Source organism: Camelus ferus, chromosome 6, assembly GCF_009834535.1.
Source record: "Camelus ferus isolate YT-003-E chromosome 6, BCGSAC_Cfer_1.0, whole genome shotgun sequence".
Lineage (NCBI taxonomy): Eukaryota > Metazoa > Chordata > Mammalia > Artiodactyla > Camelidae > Camelus > Camelus ferus.
In genome coordinates this window covers 89,408,039-89,428,931 of record NC_045701.1, presented here as the reverse complement: position 1 = coordinate 89,428,931, position 20,893 = coordinate 89,408,039, and the positions used below count along the sequence as shown (strand labels likewise).

Sequence of the window (20,893 nt, the reverse complement as noted above, 5' to 3'; positions counted from 1 at the left end):
GAAAAAGCAAACTTCACTCTTCATCAAGAAAATAAAACTCCCGGGCAGGCTCCTTGTATTACTTTTTGCCCTAATTTTCTAAAAATAGAAGTTTTCAAAGTCTGAAGTTTCACATAAAGCAACGACTTCAAACGTACCCTTCAGGATACAGCAGTCATCGGGTTTATTTTTGGAAAGCTGAGTAGCTCAAGAATACCTAGAATAACCTGGTTTCTATTTAAACTATCCTCATCGCTTTGTAACTTAGGAGAAAAAAGATTATTTAAAAGGATTATTCCAAATGCAGACATGACCCAGCATGTACGTCTCGCAGGAGCTGGTGGTAATTACCCTGAAGGACAAAGAAACAGATTTCTTTCCAAAGACATGTGAAAATGGGTCCAAGTATTGGACAAAAAACTGACACATGCAACATCGTTCAGGACCTTCTCCTGACTCCAAGGGAACTACAATAACTGTGAAATAATTTGTTAAATCCAAACAAAACAAGAAAGTTAACTTTAAAGGGACATTTGCATGCTGCAGACTCAAAATGTTTTAACCAAAGGGACATTACAGCCAAGAGGAACTGTGTTTTCTAGAGTGAGCCAGGAGGAGAAGTGATTCTGGCAAAAGCTGAGCAATGCATGTCGGTGGAGAGTAGATGGCGGGGTTCTAACCAGCAGGACAGAAGCTTTTACGAGGTGTTTTATTTCCAAAATTGTAAGAAGACGGTCACTACTAAGTTACTTAAAACACAAATACTGCTTTTTGTTTTGTTCCCAGGCACCACTGGGAAATGAAATGGTGACTTAAATTTGCTAGAAATCCACTATTTACAGGTATAGAATTCTGTCACAGGCTATGTGCTCCTGTTCAGAAGAGAAAGGATTTTGTTTTTAAAGAGGAGGCTTTGCCCTGGAGGAGTTTACTAACTAGAAGCCGGGAGGGGAGGGGAAATAGGAATAAGCTTCAGGGTCCTGAGCAAATCAGGGAAGGGCTTGTCCCCTCAGTGCCCCAGTCCTTGGCTCAGAGCTTCATTCGTGGCACGTGATCAAGTATGTGTCTGCTGTGCGGAAATGGATGACAGTGTAAACTGAGGACAGAGAGAGAGATGAGCTGTCAAAGTTTCAAGGCAGAACAGCCTCCAAAGGGGCCCAAAGAATTGTGTTTATTTTTGGAGTTTCGTTTTGCAAGCTCTCTCTATCCCAGAGAGTCTGGATAGACAAGTGTCCTCGGTCCATTGTGGACGTTCCTTCCTTGACTCACCTACCGCTGAGCAACCCCTGGGCCACACAATTCACCGGCGTCCCGCAGAAAAACACTGTCTCACTGTGTGCGATGATTTTGACACTCCTAAGACCGCTTCCCTGTTTTTCTAAACTTGAGTTCTCCACAAATATTAAGTGTGCAACGTGTCTGCTGGAGCAAGAATCCACAACAAGCCCCGCTCCACTGCTGCTCCTGCCCCTCTCGAGCGCTCACCTTTGGTAGGTCCTTTCCTGTTGAGCACGGCCTGCTGCTCCTCGGTGATGTTCAGCCGCCGGACCACGTCGGCCAGGGCCGACTTGAGCAGCTGGATGTCGTCTTCCTGCATCTGGACTCGCTGCTCCAGGGAGGCAATGCGGTCTGTGACCTCCATGCTACTGGCAGCAGAAGCGCTGTCATCTAGACCGGGGGAAAGGAACAGGTGAGTCTCAAACGCTCCCCAGAGAAATCAGACCACGAAACATAGGGCACTGCTATAACATGATAACAATGCTCGTAGGCAGAAATCACATGCGATCTTTTATTAGGCACAACTGCAGTGCTTCATTCTGCTATAGTCTTTTCATTCTCTATGTTTGTGCTTTTTGTTTTTAAACTGTGGTTTTAATTGCCATATTTTGCTAGATGCAGGCCAACTCCTTTTCTATGACACCAGAGAACCTCAGAAGTAGAGAGGATATTAGCATACATCTATTCAACTTCTCACATGTTGCAGAAATCCACTGCATGGTCTTCTAACGTTTGTTTCAACAAAGCTAACTGGCAGGTCGGTCAGATAATTGTAAGGCCAAACTACTCACCAGTCAGGACTTTTAAGGATTGGCTACTAGGCAATAGTAGTGGTCAAACCTGTTTGGCAAGCACACCCTTAGAGCTAGAATCATCCTAGGTCCTTGCACAGAATCACTAACTCCAGGTCTGTATCAAGGTCCACCGGGGCCCTCCATGAGGTTCCTGGCTTCTCCAACCTCATTCTACCTCCTTCTTCCCTTCCCTTCCCTTCCTTTCCTGTGCCCCAGCCACACTGTCCTTTCTCTCCTACCTTAGGGATTTGCCATCTGCTGTTGCCTTTGCTTGAAGAATTTCTCAACCAACTTTTTGCATAACCAAGTCCTTCTTTTGGTCTCAACTCAAACAGAAGATTTTTTTCAGAGAACCTTGCTATAACCTTCCCTGAAGTTGTTCCTTTCAATCATATCCACCTTATTTCTTTCTTTCATAGCTTTACCCTGAACTGTAACCATCTTGCTTGTTTGCTTTTGTCTGTGTCTCCCAACTAAAATGTAAGCATCATGCACATGCAGCCCAGTGTTCACAGCAGGGCTATTTACAACAGCCAACGTGGACGTAGCCTATGTGTCCACTGACAGATGATTGCACAGGGAAGTTGTGTTTTTCATACACACATACACACATACACATATACACCATGGAACACCACTCAGCCATAAAAAAAGAATAAAATAATGCCATTTACAGCAATACGGATGGACCTGGAGATTGTCATGCTAAGTGACGTAAGTCAGACAGAGAAAGAAAAATACCATATGATATCACTTATATGTGAAATCCTAAAAAAATGAGACAAATGAACTTATTTACAAAATAGAAACTGACTCACAGACATAGAAAATAAACTTATGGTTACTGGGGGGAAAGAAAGGGTGGAGGGATAAATTGGGGTTTGGGATTTGCAGATACTATATATAAAACAGATAAACAACAAGGTCCTACTGTAGAGCACAGAGAAGTACATTCAATAACTTGTAATAGCCTATAATGAAAAAGAATATGAAAAGGAATATATATGTCTATGTATAATTGAACCACTGTGCTGTACACTAGAAATTAACACAACATTATAAACCCACCATACTTCAATTAAGAAAAAATGCAAGCATCGTGGAATCACTTCTGCTTCCGGGTATGATGGACCCCTACTGGACAACACCCCTCTGTAGAAAGTAACTGTTAGGCCTGGAAATTACACAGACAACAGCAGAAGGTACCAGAGAGTGGACACAGGCATATACACCCTGGCGGGAGCTTACACCCCCTTGGGGGAGCACAGATGGGGAACTGTACAAGGAAACTCCCCTTTTCATGGCTTTCAGCCTAGGGTTAAGTGGTGCACATGATGGCGGCAAGGACATGTGGAAACCTTGCAGTCTTCTTATCCTTGAAAAAACACAAAGTGAAGTCTGAAAACTGTGAACACTGAAGAGAGTGGGGAAATCACAGAAGGAGAAAAGCTAGAGAGGGGGTCCCCTAACTCTGTCTCTTTATATCTCTGGCTGATCAGTAAATCACACATACACAGAACAGGCTCAGAACAGAGTTTACAGTTCAAGCTTAACCCAGAAAAGTACCCACTGAGACAAAGAAACAAGATTCATCAGAGAAAAATAACAGACTACAAAATCTCCACAACTTAACATTCATAATGTCCAGGATACAATTCAAAATTACTAACATACTAAGGATCAAGAAATGGAAGACAGTCCCAAGAGAAAAGACAGTTAGTCTGTCCAACTCCAAAATGAACGAAGCGCTGGAACCAATGGAGAAGGAATTTAAAATGGATATCATGACTATCTTTTATATGTAAAAGGGTTTTTTTTTTCAGTGAATGAAAATTCCAGAGAGGAATGGGAAGTACTGGCAAAAAAATAGAAATAAAAAATGAACTGAATGGAAATTGTACAACTGAAAATTCTGACATTAAAAAAATTCACTAAATGGAATTAACAGATATGACGAAGGGAAAACTAAGTAAATCTGAAGACAGATCAACAGGAACACAGAGATAAAAATGAACAGAGTCTTGGGGACTTGTTAAGACAGTCTTAAACAGTCGAACATACATTTAATTAGAATATAAAAAGAGAGAGAGAATAGGACAGAAGAGATATCTGAAAAATAATGGCCTTAAATATCACAAATTCAGTAAAGGACAGAAATGTAAAAATGCTAAACAAAAACCAATCAAAATAAACACAAAGAAGACCACTCCAAGTATATCATAATCAAACTGTTAAAAACCAAAGATAAAGTACACATATTGAAAACAGCAAGAGAAAAATGACATATTATATACAAGGAACAATAATCTGATTAACAGCTGGTCATCATAAACCATGGAGACCACAAGAAAATGAAGTGACATATTTAAAGTACTGAATGAAAAAAAAAAATCAATCCAGAATTCTATATCCTGCAAAAGTATCCTCCAAGAATGAAGGCAACATAAAGCATTTTTCAGATAAATAAAAACTGACTTTATCACCAGCAGATCTGCATTACAAGAACCTAAAAGAAGTTCTTCAGAGTAAAGGGAAATTACATAAGATGAAAATTCAGACCCTCAGAAAAGAATGAAGACCACTGGAATTGATTAATATCTGAATGAGCAAGACTTTCTTCTTTTTGCATTTTTCTTTTAGTGTTCTTTTAAACCTATAAACTTTTAAGACAAAAATTATAACACTGTCTTATACTACTTTTAAGGTACATGTTTTGAATACATATAACAACCATAACATGGAGGATGGGGAGGATATGGATCTATAAGGTTGTAAGACTTTAATATTGTACATGAAGGATACACTGTTAACTGGAAGTGCTCTATGAAAAGGTAAAGACGTACACTGTAACCCTTCGGGAACTACTAGGGAATAATGCAGAGAAGTAGAGCCAAAACAACCAAGAGAAAAATTAAACCGAAATTCTGTATTCAAATAATCCAAAAGAGGAAAGGAAAAGATGAACAGAAGAACAACAACAAAAAAGAGAAAAGTAGAAAACAAAAATAAAATAGTAAATCCAAACCTAACATAGCCATAATTATATTAAATGTTACATTAAAGCAATAATTGCATTAGCCACATCAATTAAAAGGCAGAAAAATGTCAGGAAAAAAAGTAAGACTCAACTATATACTGACTGTAGGACACACACTTTAAATACAAAGACACAGTCTGAGAGTAAATGAATGGAAAAAAAGATACAGCATGCAAACAGTAAGCATAAGGAGGCTGCAGTGGCAATATTAATATCAGATAAAATAGATGTCAAGTAAAATGTATTACCAGCTATAAAGAAGGACATTTCATAATGAAAAATGTGTTAACTTATCAGAAAGACAATCATAAATAGAGCTTTAAAATGTATGAAACAAAAATTGATAGAATTAAAGTGAGAAATAGACAATTCTATAATTATTCTTGAATATTTTAACACCCCTCTCTCAGCAACTGATGGGACAATTAATAAAAAGAAATCTGTAAAGATGGAAGATCTGAACAACATTATAAACCACTTTGACTTAATTGGTACATATAGGAAACTACAGCTAACAATAGCAGTGTACATGGAATATTTACCAAGACATATATTCTGGGCCATAAAAAAGACCTGAATAAACCTAAAGATTGAAAGAATATGTTCTCTGACCAGAGTAGTAATAAATTAGAAGTCAAAAACAATAAGAGAATAAGAAAACCCCCCAAATATTTAGAAATTAGGCAACATACTTCTAAATAATTATGAGATCAAAGAAGACATCACAGGAGACACTAGAAGACATTTTTACTTGAATGACAATGAAAATGTAAATATCAAAATGTATGGGCTGCAGATAATGCAGGTCTTTGAGGAAAATTAATAGCTTCTAAATCTCTTTATTAGAGAGAGGATTCTCAAATCAATGATTCTCAACTGTCATACTAAGTAACTAGAAAAAGAGTATATTAAACCCAAATTAACCAAAGGAAGAGAAAGAACACAGAGAAGAAAGCAATGGAATAAAACATGAACAAACAATGAAGAACATCAATGAAATCAGAAGTTACTCCTTTAAACCATCAATGAAGTGTATGCTCCATGAAAGCCAGGATTTTTTTCTGCTGGTTCACTTGTCTGTTTCCAATATGTAATACACAGTAAGAACTCCATAAATATTTGGTAAGTGAATTGAATAAATCAGTAAATGGGAGCATCATCAAATTAGTTGCTGGGAATATAAAAATGCTTGATTCACACAGTTATCCTTAAGAACGTCTCTTTGTAGTGGAAAAGACACATGTCCACAAATTTCTAAAACAATTTGATAAGTTATACATTTGAGAAATAAAGTGGTAAATGAACATAGAGAGAAATATTAACTGTATTTGGAAAAACAGAAGAAAGTAGGGGTTGACCTTGAAGGTTAAAAAATTTACAAGGGGAAAAAGCAAGAAGAATGGTATTCCAGGAAAAGGAAACAATCTAAACAAAACATGAGAACATGAAAGCATAAGGAATATGCAGGTAACTGTGGTCTTTGAAACTAAAATCTATCATCTTGTAACTTCTACTTACTGGATGGAATTCTGTCTTTCCCTTAAATTCAAACTCCGCCAACTTTCTATGTAACATAATTGTATCATACATAAACATGTTTCTCAAATGTGTCAATGGAACTTCTGAGGAAGAGTAACAGGTATTAAATATCTGATAACCCAGAGAGCTTATGAAGTACTCACATACATTTAAAATTGTTAAGCTCTTATGAAGGTATTATATGTATGTGTGTGTACACACACACACACACACACACACACACACACACATAGAGAGAGAGAGACAGAGACAGACAGACAGACAGATTAAGCCTTTAAAAAATATATCATAGACATATCTCCTTAAAAAAATCTGTGAGGCAAGAACTTGCCAATACCCTTGTCTCACACTCCTCCCCTTCCTAGAACAGGACACTCTACTGTTTACACTACTAACATAGGATTTTCACCATTTCAGCCAGGAATACTGGTGGGTATGTGGGTGTGTCCTTTTTCTCTGTCTCTCCCTTATGTGACTGAGACATAAAAAGAACTTAACAAACCCAGCAAAGAGAAAACAAATAACCTGATTAAAAAGTAGGGAAACGTGGCGGGGAGCGTATAGCTCAGCAGTAGAGTGCATGCTTAGCAGGCACAAGGTCCTGAGGTCAATCCCCAGTGCCTTCATTAGATAAATAAATAAACTGAATTACTGCCCCCCCCCTTTGGTGGGTGGGGAGGCAAAAGACTCAAATAGACACTTCACTAAGAGGATATACAGATGACAAACAGGCATATTCTCGAAAAGATGTCAACATCATTAGCCATGAGGGAAATGCAAACTAAACTCACAATGACATACTGCTAGACACCGATGAGAGTGGTTTAAATACAACATATTGACAAAACTCTCCTGCACTGCTGATGGGCACGGAAAACGGTACAGTCACTCTGGAAAACAAATGCAGTTACCAAGTGCTCTAGCAATCCCTAGGCACGTACTCTGGAGAGATGCACTCACATTCGTACAAAGCCTGTACGCCAGCGTTTATAGTGGTTCAACTCACACTTGGTGAAAACTGGAAACAGCTCAAATGTGCTTCAATGGTGAGTAGACGAGCTGGTCCACCCAGAGAGTGGAATCCTTCTCAGTAATAAAAGGGAACAAACTATTGAGACACGCAACGGTTTGACGGATCTCAAGGGCATTACGCTGAGTGAGGAAAGCTAGTCTCAGAAGGTTACACACTGCGCAATCCCATTTACATGATATTCTCTAAAGACAAAACCAGAGTAAAGGAGAACAGATAGGTGGTCGGCAAGGGCTGGGGAAGGGGCCCAGCACAGGGGAGTTCGGGGGGGTGACGGAAATGTCCTGTCCTGATGGTGGTGGTAGTTACGTGAATCTATCTGTGTTAAAATACATAGAATTGTCTCCAAAAAAGCAGTTTTGCTGAACGTTAACAAATAAAATGACTTTCAGAGAGTTCAAGTGAGATACAGTCTTCCCACTGGCTTTGTCAGTTAGAGGTTATTATTTTTGCCTGTTGAAGTTGGTTGCTTTTATACCATAAGATCTCAGCAAAGAAATATTTCAGTGCAAACTTCATACTTGCTGCTCATTGGAAAGAGACCATCCTTAAGTTCTATGTAAATTCTTGTGGATTCTGTGGGGTTTCTCCATTTGTCATTTGATCTGGAAGGGAAAGCGTGAAGGTCCCAGTTCACGATGTCAAGCCAATTGGAAGGGAGAAGTGGGGAGGATAAAAAGGCATTTTATATCTGTCTTCCCTCCGAGGAGCAATTAAAGAGCTGACTAGAGTCTTCAGTCTGTGTAACAACGGTTGGGGGGAGCCTGGGTCACTGCAGACCTACCCAGGCAGAGGCAAGAGGTTGGGAGGGGTTCACCTGAGCTGGGAGAAGGAACAGCAGAGCTCAGTCAGCGTGGCAGGGAGCTCACAGAACCAGAATATACTCCAGTCATTAAAAGCATGAACTGTGAAGTCAAGCTTCCCAGGTTCAAACTGCAGCCCTACTGCTTGCTACCCGTGTGACGCAGGACACTATTTAATCGCTTCATGTCTGTCTCCCCATTTGTAAAATACGGACAACAGCAGTTACGGACCTCGTAGGGCTGCTGTCATATTGGAGTTATCCTAGACAGCACTTGGGATATATTTTTGCATATGTGTAAATGTTCTATAAATGTAGCTATAAGTAAACTATTGTCATTATTATTATTACTGATAAAAATTACCAAAGTAAGTTCAACTTCAATATTTCCCTCAAAATTCCTATGTTGTTCAAACACTGTTACACAAAATGGCACTGAAAAGGTAATTAGAAATTAGTGCTTTATTAATAATATGTTTTCTAAGTCATAAAATAATCTGGCATAGAGAATCTTGCATTCCTCTGTACCTCAGACAGCAGCTTTGAGAGCGGGCGCACGCGCTCGTCGTGAGGACCGGAGCGCACTGACCGTGGCGGCCGGAGCAGCACTGGAACGGAGGAGGTGGGCCCCTATCGTCCAGCCTTGCACTTTCAGATCAAGATTATCTAACCTACCAAGTAAGACAAGGCAGGCCTGCTCTACGTTATAAAAACTTATGATGCAAAACAGCATCCCTGTGGCCTCGGTTTGCTCTACAGATAGCTTTAATAAAACTGCATAAATCAGATTCTGTTTTAATTCCATTGCCAAGTTTGTATAGGAAAAAGTCTGATTTTAATATTTTACCAAAAAGGCCCTTTCAAAATCCAAAAAACAAAACTTCAACCACCTCAATTTTCTGCCTTCAAATACAAGTGATTAAAAACTGGACTGTCTGAATAATGCCATTTGCAGCAACATGGATGGACCCGGAGATCCTCATACTCAGTGAAGCCAGAAAGAGAAGGAAAAATGCCATATGATATCACTTATATATGGAATCTTAAAAAAAAAAAAAAAAAGACACAAATGAACATATTTACAAAACAGAAACAGACTCACAGACACAGAAAACAAACTTATGGTTACCGGGGGGAAAGCGAGGGGAGGGATACGTTGAGAGTTTGGGATTTGCAGATACTAACTAATATATACAAAACAGATAAACAACAAGGTCCTGTTGTACAGCACAGGGAACTATATTCAATATTTTGTAATAACCTATAACGAAAAAGAATATGAAAAGGAATATGTGTATGTATAACTGAAACACCATGCTGTACACCAGAAATTAACACATTGTAATACTATAATGTGTAATTGCTCTACTTCAATTAAAAATTTTTTTTAAACCCTGAAATGTCTGACCTGCTTAGGAGAACCTCCATTTTGAGATTAGCTGAAGTTCTCCCTGTGACATAATCCTAGTGCTTATCAAATCCTGCCAGAACCACTCATTTAACCTGTAACGGGCTGTCTTACTTCTGCTTCTGCAGGTAACTACTCCCGAGCATAGACCGGAGGCTTCTTGGCAGCAGTGTGAGCTGTCCGACATTCTTTACCTTCTTATGCACAGAAAAGGCCAGGGTTGTTCAAATGACTTTACATTCCAATTCAGCTGGGAAAGAAACCTGATTAGCATAATGAAAAACAAAACCCAAAGCGTGGTTTAACCGACACAAACCGTTTCCAGCCTCCAAGCGCTGCACGGGATTCCATGGCCCAGGATGGGAGAGTTTATCCGAATTCTACCAGAAGAAACCTCATTAGCCCGGGAACCCAGCCCAAGTAGAACCTTCACAAGTTATTTATTTTAAAGTAGTTTTCATTCCAGCACCTCTAAAACTGATCTGTGGAGGTCATTTAACACAGCGTTAACAAGAGAGCTGCTTGATCTTTTTTTCAAAGTTTTCACAGTCTTTGAAGCATCACTGCACTTTGTAGTGTTATGAGAGGTTTGAACAAGATATTCTCTATATTTTTACCTCTTGAGTTTTTTAAACTCCTGTAAGAGCTAGAACTCCTGGCCAGGGCTGCGGCACCTGCTCATTTCCTCGGGAAGACGTGGGGCTCTGTTGACACACGGCAGGTTGGGTGTCTCTTTATCTCAGTGTCAGGTAACTATCTCTCAGATGAGATCGCAGTATGGGCAGGGGGGCAGACAAGATTTAAACTGAGGCAGAACCAGACCTGCAGTGCACAGGTGCGAGGTCTCAGCTGGCCACCTGCTCTAGAAGACAGTCTGCACCCTCTGCCAGCAGCAGACCTCCCTGGGGCTACAATTTCTAGCCTCATGGCATTTTGTCAAGATCCAAACAGGGCTGAGAAAACCAGTTTTCGGAAAGGCTAATCATTCACGTTACCTGCACTGGACCGTCTGGGTCCTGGGGCTTTACAGAGAACAAGGTCCTGGGATTTAAATCGGTCTGACCCTTACGAGCTGTGTGACCTTGGCAAACGACTTGACCACTCCAGGGATAGTGCCATAGCCTGTCTCCGAAGGATAAATGTTGATGTATATGAATACCCAATATGATGTTAGCAAACAGGTGCTCAACACAAAAGGTAGTTTAGTATGTCTGTAGTTCATTGCTGTTATATCGTGTATAATAGCAAAGAGCAAACACAGACGTCAGTGAAATCAACGTTAACATTGAGTTACAGGACAAATTCTGCAAGGACTGTGCACTGCTTGCCCCATGAGAGAGGCCCAGACTGGAGTAAAAGGTACCATTTCTGTCTCTGGAGCACCTCTGGTCAAGCTGAAGATATGTGACATTAAACTTAAGATGAAGAACAGTTCCCCAAAAGCCCTCTCACGTGACAGCACGTGATCAGTGGCCAAAGGGTGGACCGCGAGTCACCTCCAAGGCTCCATCCTGACTTGACTCTCATGAGGACCTGGCCAAATGCAGGTTTCTTTCTGAGCAATGACATGGGTCCAGGTAGGTACTACATTACCTCTGGTCCCACAAGTAAAAAGATGACCTTGTAGCTCTGCCTCTTCCCTAGATCTTTCTGTAGTTCTTTGTGGCTACGACTTTTAAGTTGAAGTACTGCTTTACAGTAAAAAGTGGCACAAAAAGATCTTCAGGTAACTTGTCTGTTTTAGCCTATTTAGAAAGGCAAGGAAGGTATGCTTTTTCTTCCATTCATATGATTATCTCATTATCTAGAGATAAAAACAGGGTTTTTTTTGGGAGGGGGTGGTAATTAGGTTTGTTTATTTATTTATTTTTAGAGGAGGTGCTGGGACCCAGGACCTCGTGCATGCTAACCATGCACTCTACCACTGAGCTGTACCCTCCCCCAAAACACAGGCTTTAAAATTTTTTTCTTTCTTTTTTGAATTGAGGTATAGTCAGTTTACAATGTTGTGTCAATTTCTGGTGTACAGCACAATGTTTCAGTCATACATGTACACACACATATTCCTTTTCATATTCTTTTTCATTACAGATTACTACAAGATACTGAATATAGGTCCCTGTGCTCTACAGTAGAGCCTTGTTTATCTATTTTATATATAGTAGTTAGTATCTGCGAATCTCCCAATTTATCCCTTCCCACCCCTTTCCCCTCTGGTAGCCATCAGTTTGAAAAACAGGCTCTGGACTCTAAATCTTCTGGTGATATACAGATAACTGCTATTATCTGAGTAATGTTCCTGGAGATCAAAGGGGTCTGTTCATTTTAAAAGATTAACTTAGAATCTGTCCCCTTTATCTTGAGGTGTTCTCACTTCTTAACTTAATGATATAAACAATCAGGATAGCACCAAAACAGTAACAGCCACCCTTAATTCCCACCCACCGTGCAGTCAGGCCCCGTGTCTTGCAGTGCGTTATCTCCAAGCCACACGACAGCCTCTATTTAGATGTCGTCCCCATTTCTGTGACGAGGTTGAAGAAGTTGGGTTTCTCATCCAACTCATCTAAAGTTGTGCTGTAGAAATTGGCAAGCCAAGGGCCAGCCTCCCCCCGTATCCTGTGGTCCATCAAAAAAACAAGTATTAATTCCACTGGGACTTGTGTGGTACTAAGTAAAATATACATAGAATTTTTGTGTCATTTTACTGTTTCCAAAATATTAGACAACTGCTATATTTTTAAAAATCCTATGATAAGGTTCTAGTATTTTAGGAACCAATCACAGTAAGCAATGAGCACCGACAACCTTTCACTCAATCATTTGTAGACAGACACCCCATGGACAAGCCGGCTTTCTGTATTATGCATTGTTTGCAGAAGTGTTACATCACGTTGTCATGGTCTGAGCCACTGCATCCACTAACAAAAGACACATGGAAACAGGTAGTATGGGGAAGCAACTGCTCCCCTGCCCCTTTCGGTCTGGAGCCCTGCCCTCCTGTCATTCTGCAGACCTGAACACCACTCCTAGCTGAAGGGCTCCAGCTTTATTTTGCTTCTAAGACTCCTGCTTCTCCTTGGATCATCTGGGTCAAGCAGGAACTTCACGTCTTGCTTACCCAGGCTGGACCTGCCACTTGAGCTCTGGCTCTGAAATTCTTGACTTCACAGAAAATTACAAGAACCGACCCTCTCCATCAGTAAACCTGTCTCAACTGACCCTCATGAGCTAACGTTCGCATACTTGACTGTGAAAGACAACAGCCCTTCACTGACACAGAAATGCCACCACTGTCTCCTGAGTAAAGGAGCTTCAGCAGAGCCTCCTGAATCTGGAAGGAAATGGTATCAAGATCCTTTATGAGTCTTGGGCTGTGAACCAGTGGTGCTGGAGACCAGGGAAAACACGTAAGATCACCCAAGAGGTGACACATGACTCGGTTGAACTTAGATGACACAGAGTTTAAGCTAACAAACTTTCCTTTCAATTCAGTGACACGTTACTAAGCATCCTTCTGGGCCAGACCTGCAGCTAACACAGCAACCTTCCTAATCACAGGGCGCTCCGTCTAGCAGAGGAGAGACCAACAAACAACCATCCCAGAAATGCAGGGACACAGATGTGGGAGCAATCAGCTCGCACTGCCTCCACCCCGCCCCGTTACATGCTGGGAAACAAGCCGCAGGAGATGTGTTATGAGGACCAGACAAACCTAGAACAAAACACAGTGAAGGAGGGAGACCAGGATTTGGGGTGAGCTACTGGGTTTCAATTAGCGCAGAAGAGGAAGAATAAAAACAATCACTTACAGAAAGAACAGCCTTGAAATCCTCTAGCTGCATATTAGGAAATGTGTTGATTACTTTACTTTGAAATATGTTCTAATTTCATTTTGCCTAACCGTGGTTACCAAGCCGACAAAGACTTCCCATGGAGCCTTGAGATTTCTTGAGATCCTCAGAATGTTTACTTAATACTTTAATTATTTTTAATATTATACATGCTTACTCCCACACATACACACAAAGCCACGTGTGATGCACACACACACACACACACACACACACACACACGTGCAAGCACACACCCTCCTACTTTTGCCGAAGTAATTGTTTCTTGTTTCTGTCAGAAACTAAAAGACCTAGGTACTGTAACGTTGTTCATATCTTCTCCCCCCACTTCAGTAACTCAAACAAGAGATGCTACAGCTGAGCAGAGGAGAAACTCCCCAAACTGTGTCAAGTGATCTGCTCTAAGACTTGACCTTTGCTCTGAAGTTCAGAAGCACCAGTGGCCCTGAGGCAGGAAAGGCACATCCAGTCTCTGGGATAGCTGGGATGAGGGAGAGGGGAGGGGAGGAGGAGGGAAAGAGGACAGGGGAGGGAGAGGGAAGAGGGAGAGGAGAGGAGGGGAGAAGAAAAAAGACTAAAGCTTTGTAATAACACTCCCAGCCAGTCATGCAGGATCACCAAATCCTCACCATAAAAGGAGAGATTAAAATTATGGAGGTGGGGAAGGGGAGAGCACACAGAATAATGAGCATAAGGGTGCAACTTGATAAAGATCTAAAACTGTAGTCTAAATTTCTATTCCACATGGAGAGGACTGCAACAGACACACGTCACACTGCCTGCACACTTCTCGACAAGACGTCCTCAGTCCATAAGCAACTTAACCAAAAGTATCTACAAAGGTAGCTTTAATACATTTTAATTTGCTACAATGGTTTTAAACCCTTTCAGCAAAAAGAATAAAGTATAAGCTATCCTTATCTTATTTTTTCTATTAATTTCCATTAATGTAAAAATACTTCTGTTTAAAGCACTGTACGGTGGTGACATTACCCATAACACCGATTGTCTTCTAGAGTGAATACCTTTGGTTAGTTTTAGACAATATTCGCTTGCATGAGAGCCTGTGCTTTAATAGTTGAGATTAAAATCAGAAAAACACAGTTTAAATGGTTTGAAATCCACCACTGAGGCTAAAGCTAGGCCACTGGTTCTCCAAGATAAAACTTTCTAAAGCATACGGAAACTAGTGGTCCATCTTCAGGGTAGTACGGCAGATATGACTGGTTCATGGAAGACATTAAAACTGAAAATACCTAGGTTCTCACTGGAGAACTTACCTTTTAGGTTTCTACCCAAAAAGTGGAGCTACGACATTCTAAGGTAAGAATCTAAAGGGAGGTCTGAATCCTGACCTCCCCCCACCCACACTTCTTCTTTGTGACTAACTGCTGTTACTGTAAAACTTTTTCTTTGCTCTTTCTTATTGACATTGTGTAGCTACTTTTTTTCAAGTGCCATCAACTTCTGCTTCCAGCCAAGATGGAGTAACAGCGACTGGATTTGCCACCCTACCTAAAACAGCTGGGAAGAACAGACAAAATATACGACACCATGGTTTTCAAGACATTGGGCACTGGACAAGGAGGGACAGTGGCTGCTCAGAGATGACAGCCTGAAGAGCTTCCAGGAAGTGATGCCAGGAGGGGAACCAGGTGGAGCCCAAGGTCTCCCCAGGTTGAGGGGACAGAGCTGCAAGTCCAGAAAAGCCATGATGACTAGAGTTCAGAGGGTAGAGAACTGAAAAGGAGAGAGCAGCCAAGAGAGGAAGCTTCAGAAATCTGTGGAGAAGACCGCCTAGGTCTTCAGCTGAGTACTGATCAGCATTTACGTGTGAGGAAATCACCCGGGTCTGGGGACGGAACCATCCCACAAGAATACAGAGAGCAGCCACCGGAGCTCACACAGGGCTGGGAGTAGCTCCTGTCACCCTTAGCTCGAGTGGCGAGCCACATGATCCACAAGGCACTGGGTAGAGAACTCAAGAGGATTTTACCCTAGACTAAATGCTACTCTGGTTCCCCTAACAAAGCTGAACAGCAGGACTTGAAAGGACCAAACTATTTCCAAGTAATTTAACCACACCCCAGAACAAAGCTCAAAAATTTTTATGGGAATCTAAAAATATCCATCTCCCAACACCATAATGTCTGATGTCCAATAAGAAGCCACCAGGCACTCAAAGCAGCAGAAACAAACAAAAAATATGAGCCATGATGAGGAAAAGAATCCGCTGAGTAAAGTGAACACAGAAATGATAGAATTAGTAGACAAGGAAAATTAACGTTGTTATAACTATATTGCCTACGTTCAAGAAGCCAGAAGAAAGACGGAATATGTCAGTAGGGGCATGGAAGTTACATAGCTTAAAAATAAGACAAATTTCTAGAGATGAAAATGATAATACGCTGGGCGAGAATAACTGAAAAGATTGGTGAACATGAGGAAATTGTAACAGAAACTACCCCAAATGAAATTCAGAGAAAAAAAGACTCAAGGGAGGGGAGGAGGGAGGCAGGAGGAGGGAGCGGAAGGCAAGGGGCGAGGGGAAGAGATTGGAGGGGGTGGGGGAGGGGGGAGAGAGAATGAGAATGAAGCAGCAGGGAGTCTGTAAGACAAAAGACCTCAGTGTCCTAATATTCATTAGCTCAAGGCCCTAATGGAGAGGAGAGAGGGGGGAACAAAAAACAATCCGAGTAGTGGCTGAAGTTTTTCCATTTGACGAAAATTATAAATCCACAAATCAAGCAGCTCAATGAATCCCAAGCACAAGAAACCTGAAGAGAAGTTCACCAAGGCAGGTCAGAATCACACTGCTTGAGACCAGAGATAAAAGAGAAGATCTGGCAAACTGGGAATCCAGGTGAACTTCCTCAACCTGATGAAGAACAGCTACAAAAAGCCTGTAGCCAACACCAAACTTCACAGTGAAAAACGGCAAGCTTCCCTCTAAGACTGGGAACAAAGCCAGGATATCCCTTACCCCTCCTGCCAGCGTCACACCGGCAGTCCTAGCTAGTGCAAGGGGACAAGAAGAGGAAGCAAACGGTATGCAAACTGGGAAGGAAGAAATAAAACTGTCTGTCTGCAGATGACATGACTGTTTATGTAGAAGACTCCAAAGAACTGACCAAAAAAAAAAAAAAAAAAAAACCCTCCCAGAATTAATAAGTGATTGTAACATGGTTGCACGATACAAGATTAATATACAAAAGTCAACAACTTTCCTACTGCCAGCAATGAACAGTTGGCACTTGAAATTAAAAACATACTACTACTTACAATGGCACCCAAAAAAAAGAAAGAAATACTTAGGTATAAATCTAACAAAATATGTACAGGATCTATATGCAGAAAATGATAAAATTATGATGAAAGAAATAATACAAGAACTAAAGAAATGGAGAGATGTTCTGTGTTCATGTATTCGAAATCCTGATATTGTTATAATGTTAGTTCTTCCCAACTTGATTGACAGGTTCCACATAATTCCAGTCACTGATCCCAGCAATTATTTTGTGAAAACGGACAAAAACTGATTTACATGCAAGGCAAGAGACACAGAATAGCCAACAAAATACTGAAGAAGGGCAACAAAGTTGGGGAACTGATACTACCTGACTTTGAGACTTACTGTAAAGCTGCAATAGTCAAGACATCATGCTATTGGTCAAACAATGGATGGACACAAAGATCAACAGAACAGAACAGAGAGTCCAGAAACAGACCTATTTAGATACAGTCAACACATCTTTGACAGAGAAGCAAAGGCAATTCAATGGAGAGAGGACAGTATTTTCACCAAAGGATGCTGCAACAATTGGGTGTTCGTATTGCGGGATAAAGAAAGAATCTAGACACAGACCTTACAACTTTCAGAAAAATTAACTCAAGTTGGACAGAAAGGAAAATCAGAAAATATTTTGAACTGAATGAACATGAAAACACAGCATATAAAAATTTGTGCGATGCTGCTAAAATAGTTCTTAAAGAGAATTTTATAGCTCGAAACACCTACGTTAGGAAAAAAAAGAAGGAAGAGGAGGAGCTGAAGGAAAATGACTTCAGCTTCTCCCTTAAGAAGCCCAAAGTTGGCAGAAGAAAGTAAGTAATACACAGCAGAGCAAAAATCAGCGAAATAGGGGACATCCATGAAACCAAAAGCTAGTTCTTTGAGAAATTAAAATTGACAAACTTGTAGCCAAATTTATCAGAAAAAAGAGAAAGGACACAAAATATCAACATAAGGAACAAGAAATGACATCACTGCAGATCCACAGAAGGATAACAGGAAATATTAAGGGCAACTTTATACCAATAAAGTCAATAGCTTAGATGAAATCCACAAATTTTTTGAGAGACAAAACTACCAAAGCTCATGTAAGAATACACGGGTAATCTAAAGAGTACTATTAAAGGAACTGAATTTTTGGTTGAAAATCTTTCAAAAAAACAAAACAAAACAAAACAGACTTAAATAACTTCACTGTTGTTGGATTCTACCAAACATTTCAGGAAGAAATAACACCAGTTCTACACAAACTCTCCCAAATTATTGAAAAGGAGGGAATATTTCTCAACTCATCTATTAGGCCAGCATTAGTTAATGTCAAAATCAAAAAAAAGTGTCTGTTAGCATGTGGAGCAACTGCATCTGACAGGCTGCTGGGGGAGTGGGAAATGGTGCCACCACTTTGGGAAACAGTTAAACCTACGTCCACCGTCTGATTCAATCATTCCACTGCTCAGTGCTCACCCAAGAGAAACGAAAGCATATGTGCCTATAAAGACCAGAAGGGGCCCACATGTCCATCAACACGCGATGCGTAAACACACTGCGGTATGTCCACAACGGATATACTACTCAGTAATAAAAATATACTAACACTAAGCAAGCAACAACATGGAAGAACCTCAAAATAATTATGCTTAGTGAAAGAAGCCAGACATAGAGTACATGCTGTATGATTCCATTTATATAAAATTACACAAGATGCAAAGTAATCTCTAGTGACAGAAGATCAGTGGTTGGGGGGGGGAGGCAGAGGGTGGTAAAGGGTCACAAAGACACTTCAAGGGATGATGAGCATCTTCATTACCTTGATTGTGGGCATGGTTTCATGGACACATGCATATGTCAAAACTTATCAAATTGTTCATTTAAGTATGTTCAGATTATTGTGTGCCAATGATACTTCCAGAAAGCTTTTTCTAAGGAGAGGAAAGAAGCAGCAAAAAAGAAAAAAAAAAAAAAGGAAAAAAATATATTTTACTGATTTCAGAAAAACATACTGAAGTGTACAAGATATCAAAAATCCTTTGTGAAATGAGGCAATATATAAAAAATAAGAAAATATTTGGTTTGGATAAAGAAAGGAAAAAGATAACTTATTTGTTTCTGAACATAAAGGTTATAGCAGATTTTTGATCAAGGTCAGTGCTATATATCCCAGTGGTCATAGCAAAACTATATTTCCCCCATCCCCCATCCCCCAATTTTACTCTCTTGGAACAGCTTTTAAATCCCACTAGACATTCCTCATTCTAAATTCCATAAAAGATACAAACTCCCTGGCTCACAGCTGCTGATGGTCCAGCAGGAGCAGTGCCAAGAAGCCAAGGGCTCAGGTCCAAGAGCCTACGAGATGCACGTCCACAGTACCTGTCCCTGAGGGCTGCTGCCCTCCCCACCTGGCTCCCTTTCCACTTAAGAGTTCAGAGAGTGAGACTGAGATTAAACCACCAACAGAACCATTCAGCAGAACTTTCAGATCTACCCACAAAGACTTCTGCCTCTCCATATCCAAAACTCTGCTTCCAACTCCTGGACCAAAACACATTGGAAAACATTGCTCAGAGTATGTTTCTACAACATCACTTTTAAGAGCATTCAAATAATACAAATTGACTGCCTAGTTCTCTAATTTCTTGAATGCACTTGAAAAGGATATTTGTACACTTGAGTTGCAGCATTTTCCAAAGTGAAATTCTGCAGTTTGAATCCTCATTCGAGTACCATTTGAAGTTTAATCTGAAAGATCAAGGCTAGAAAAAAAAAAAATGGGAGGAGAAAGCCAAGAAAGTGGGAGTGGGGAGAAACAGGAGACGATTCAAATAACCTTGTCAGTCTAGGACGCTCAGGGCCCTCAGAGAATAAGTTTCCTGGAAAGTCAAGTAGTGGGAGGGGTTATCCTTGCAAGGAGAACATTTTAAGTTTTAAACATTTTGTTCAATAACAGAATGATAAACCAATCAATGAAACAATGGTCAAAGGACGTGGATAGACATTTCTCCAAAGAAAATATATAAGTGGGCACTAAGTGCATTAAAAAATGGTCAACATCATTAGCCACTAGGGAATTGTATATCAAAACCACAATGGGACACCCTCTCACATATACTAGGATGGGTCTAATCAACGGAACTGAAAATGACAAGTGTTGGTGAGGACGTGGAGAAACTGAACCTTGTGCACTGCTGGTAGGAATGGAAAATGGTGCAGCCACTGTGGAAAACAGTATGGTGGTTCCTCAAAGAGTTAAAGAGAATTATGACAGAATTACCATTCCACTCTTAGGGTAAACACCCAAAAGATGTGAAAACCGGGACTAGGAAGGGTATCTGTACATTCGTGTTGATGGGAGCGTTAGTCACGACAGTAAAAGTTAGAAACAACCCGGGTGTTCATTAGCTGATGAATGACTCAACAAAACGTGGTCTTTCCACAAAATGGACTATTACTTGGGCATAAAAAGAAGTGAAGTTCTGATACACATTACAACACGGATGGAACTTGAAAACATATGCCAAGTGAAAAAAGGCCAGTTATAAAAAGACAAATACTGTATGAGTCCACTTACATGAAATATCTAGAATAGGCCAATTCACAGAGGCAGAAAGTAGATTACAGGTGATTAAGGGCTGAGGGGTTTGGGGAAGGAAGAATGGCAGTTATTGTCTAATGGATACAGTTTCTGTTTGGAGTGATGAAAAATCTTGGAAATAGACGGTGGTGATGGTTGCATAACACTTTGGATGGAATTAATGTCACTGAATTTGTGCACTTAAAAATGGTGAAAATCTCAACTTTCATTATATGCATTTTACCACAGTAAAAAAAAAAGTATCCTAAAAAACCTCAACCACTTTGAATGACTGGCTCTCGAGGGAGT

At 40.5% G+C, this 20,893-nt stretch overlaps 1 protein-coding gene across 3 annotated transcripts in view; it reads right to left on the bottom strand.

Moving 5' to 3' along the window:
• The window catches only part of EML1 (EMAP like 1), a 166,367-nt gene that overhangs the window by 67,812 nt on the left and 77,662 nt on the right, over positions 1 to 20,893 (bottom strand). For all 3 annotated transcript variants that reach the window (XM_032482618.1, XM_032482615.1, XM_032482616.1), the window contains exon 2: positions 1,465 to 1,647. In XM_032482618.1, the coding sequence (XP_032338509.1) occupies positions 1,465 to 1,647 (183 nt within the window). The remainder of the gene's footprint in view (positions 1 to 1,464; positions 1,648 to 20,893) is intronic.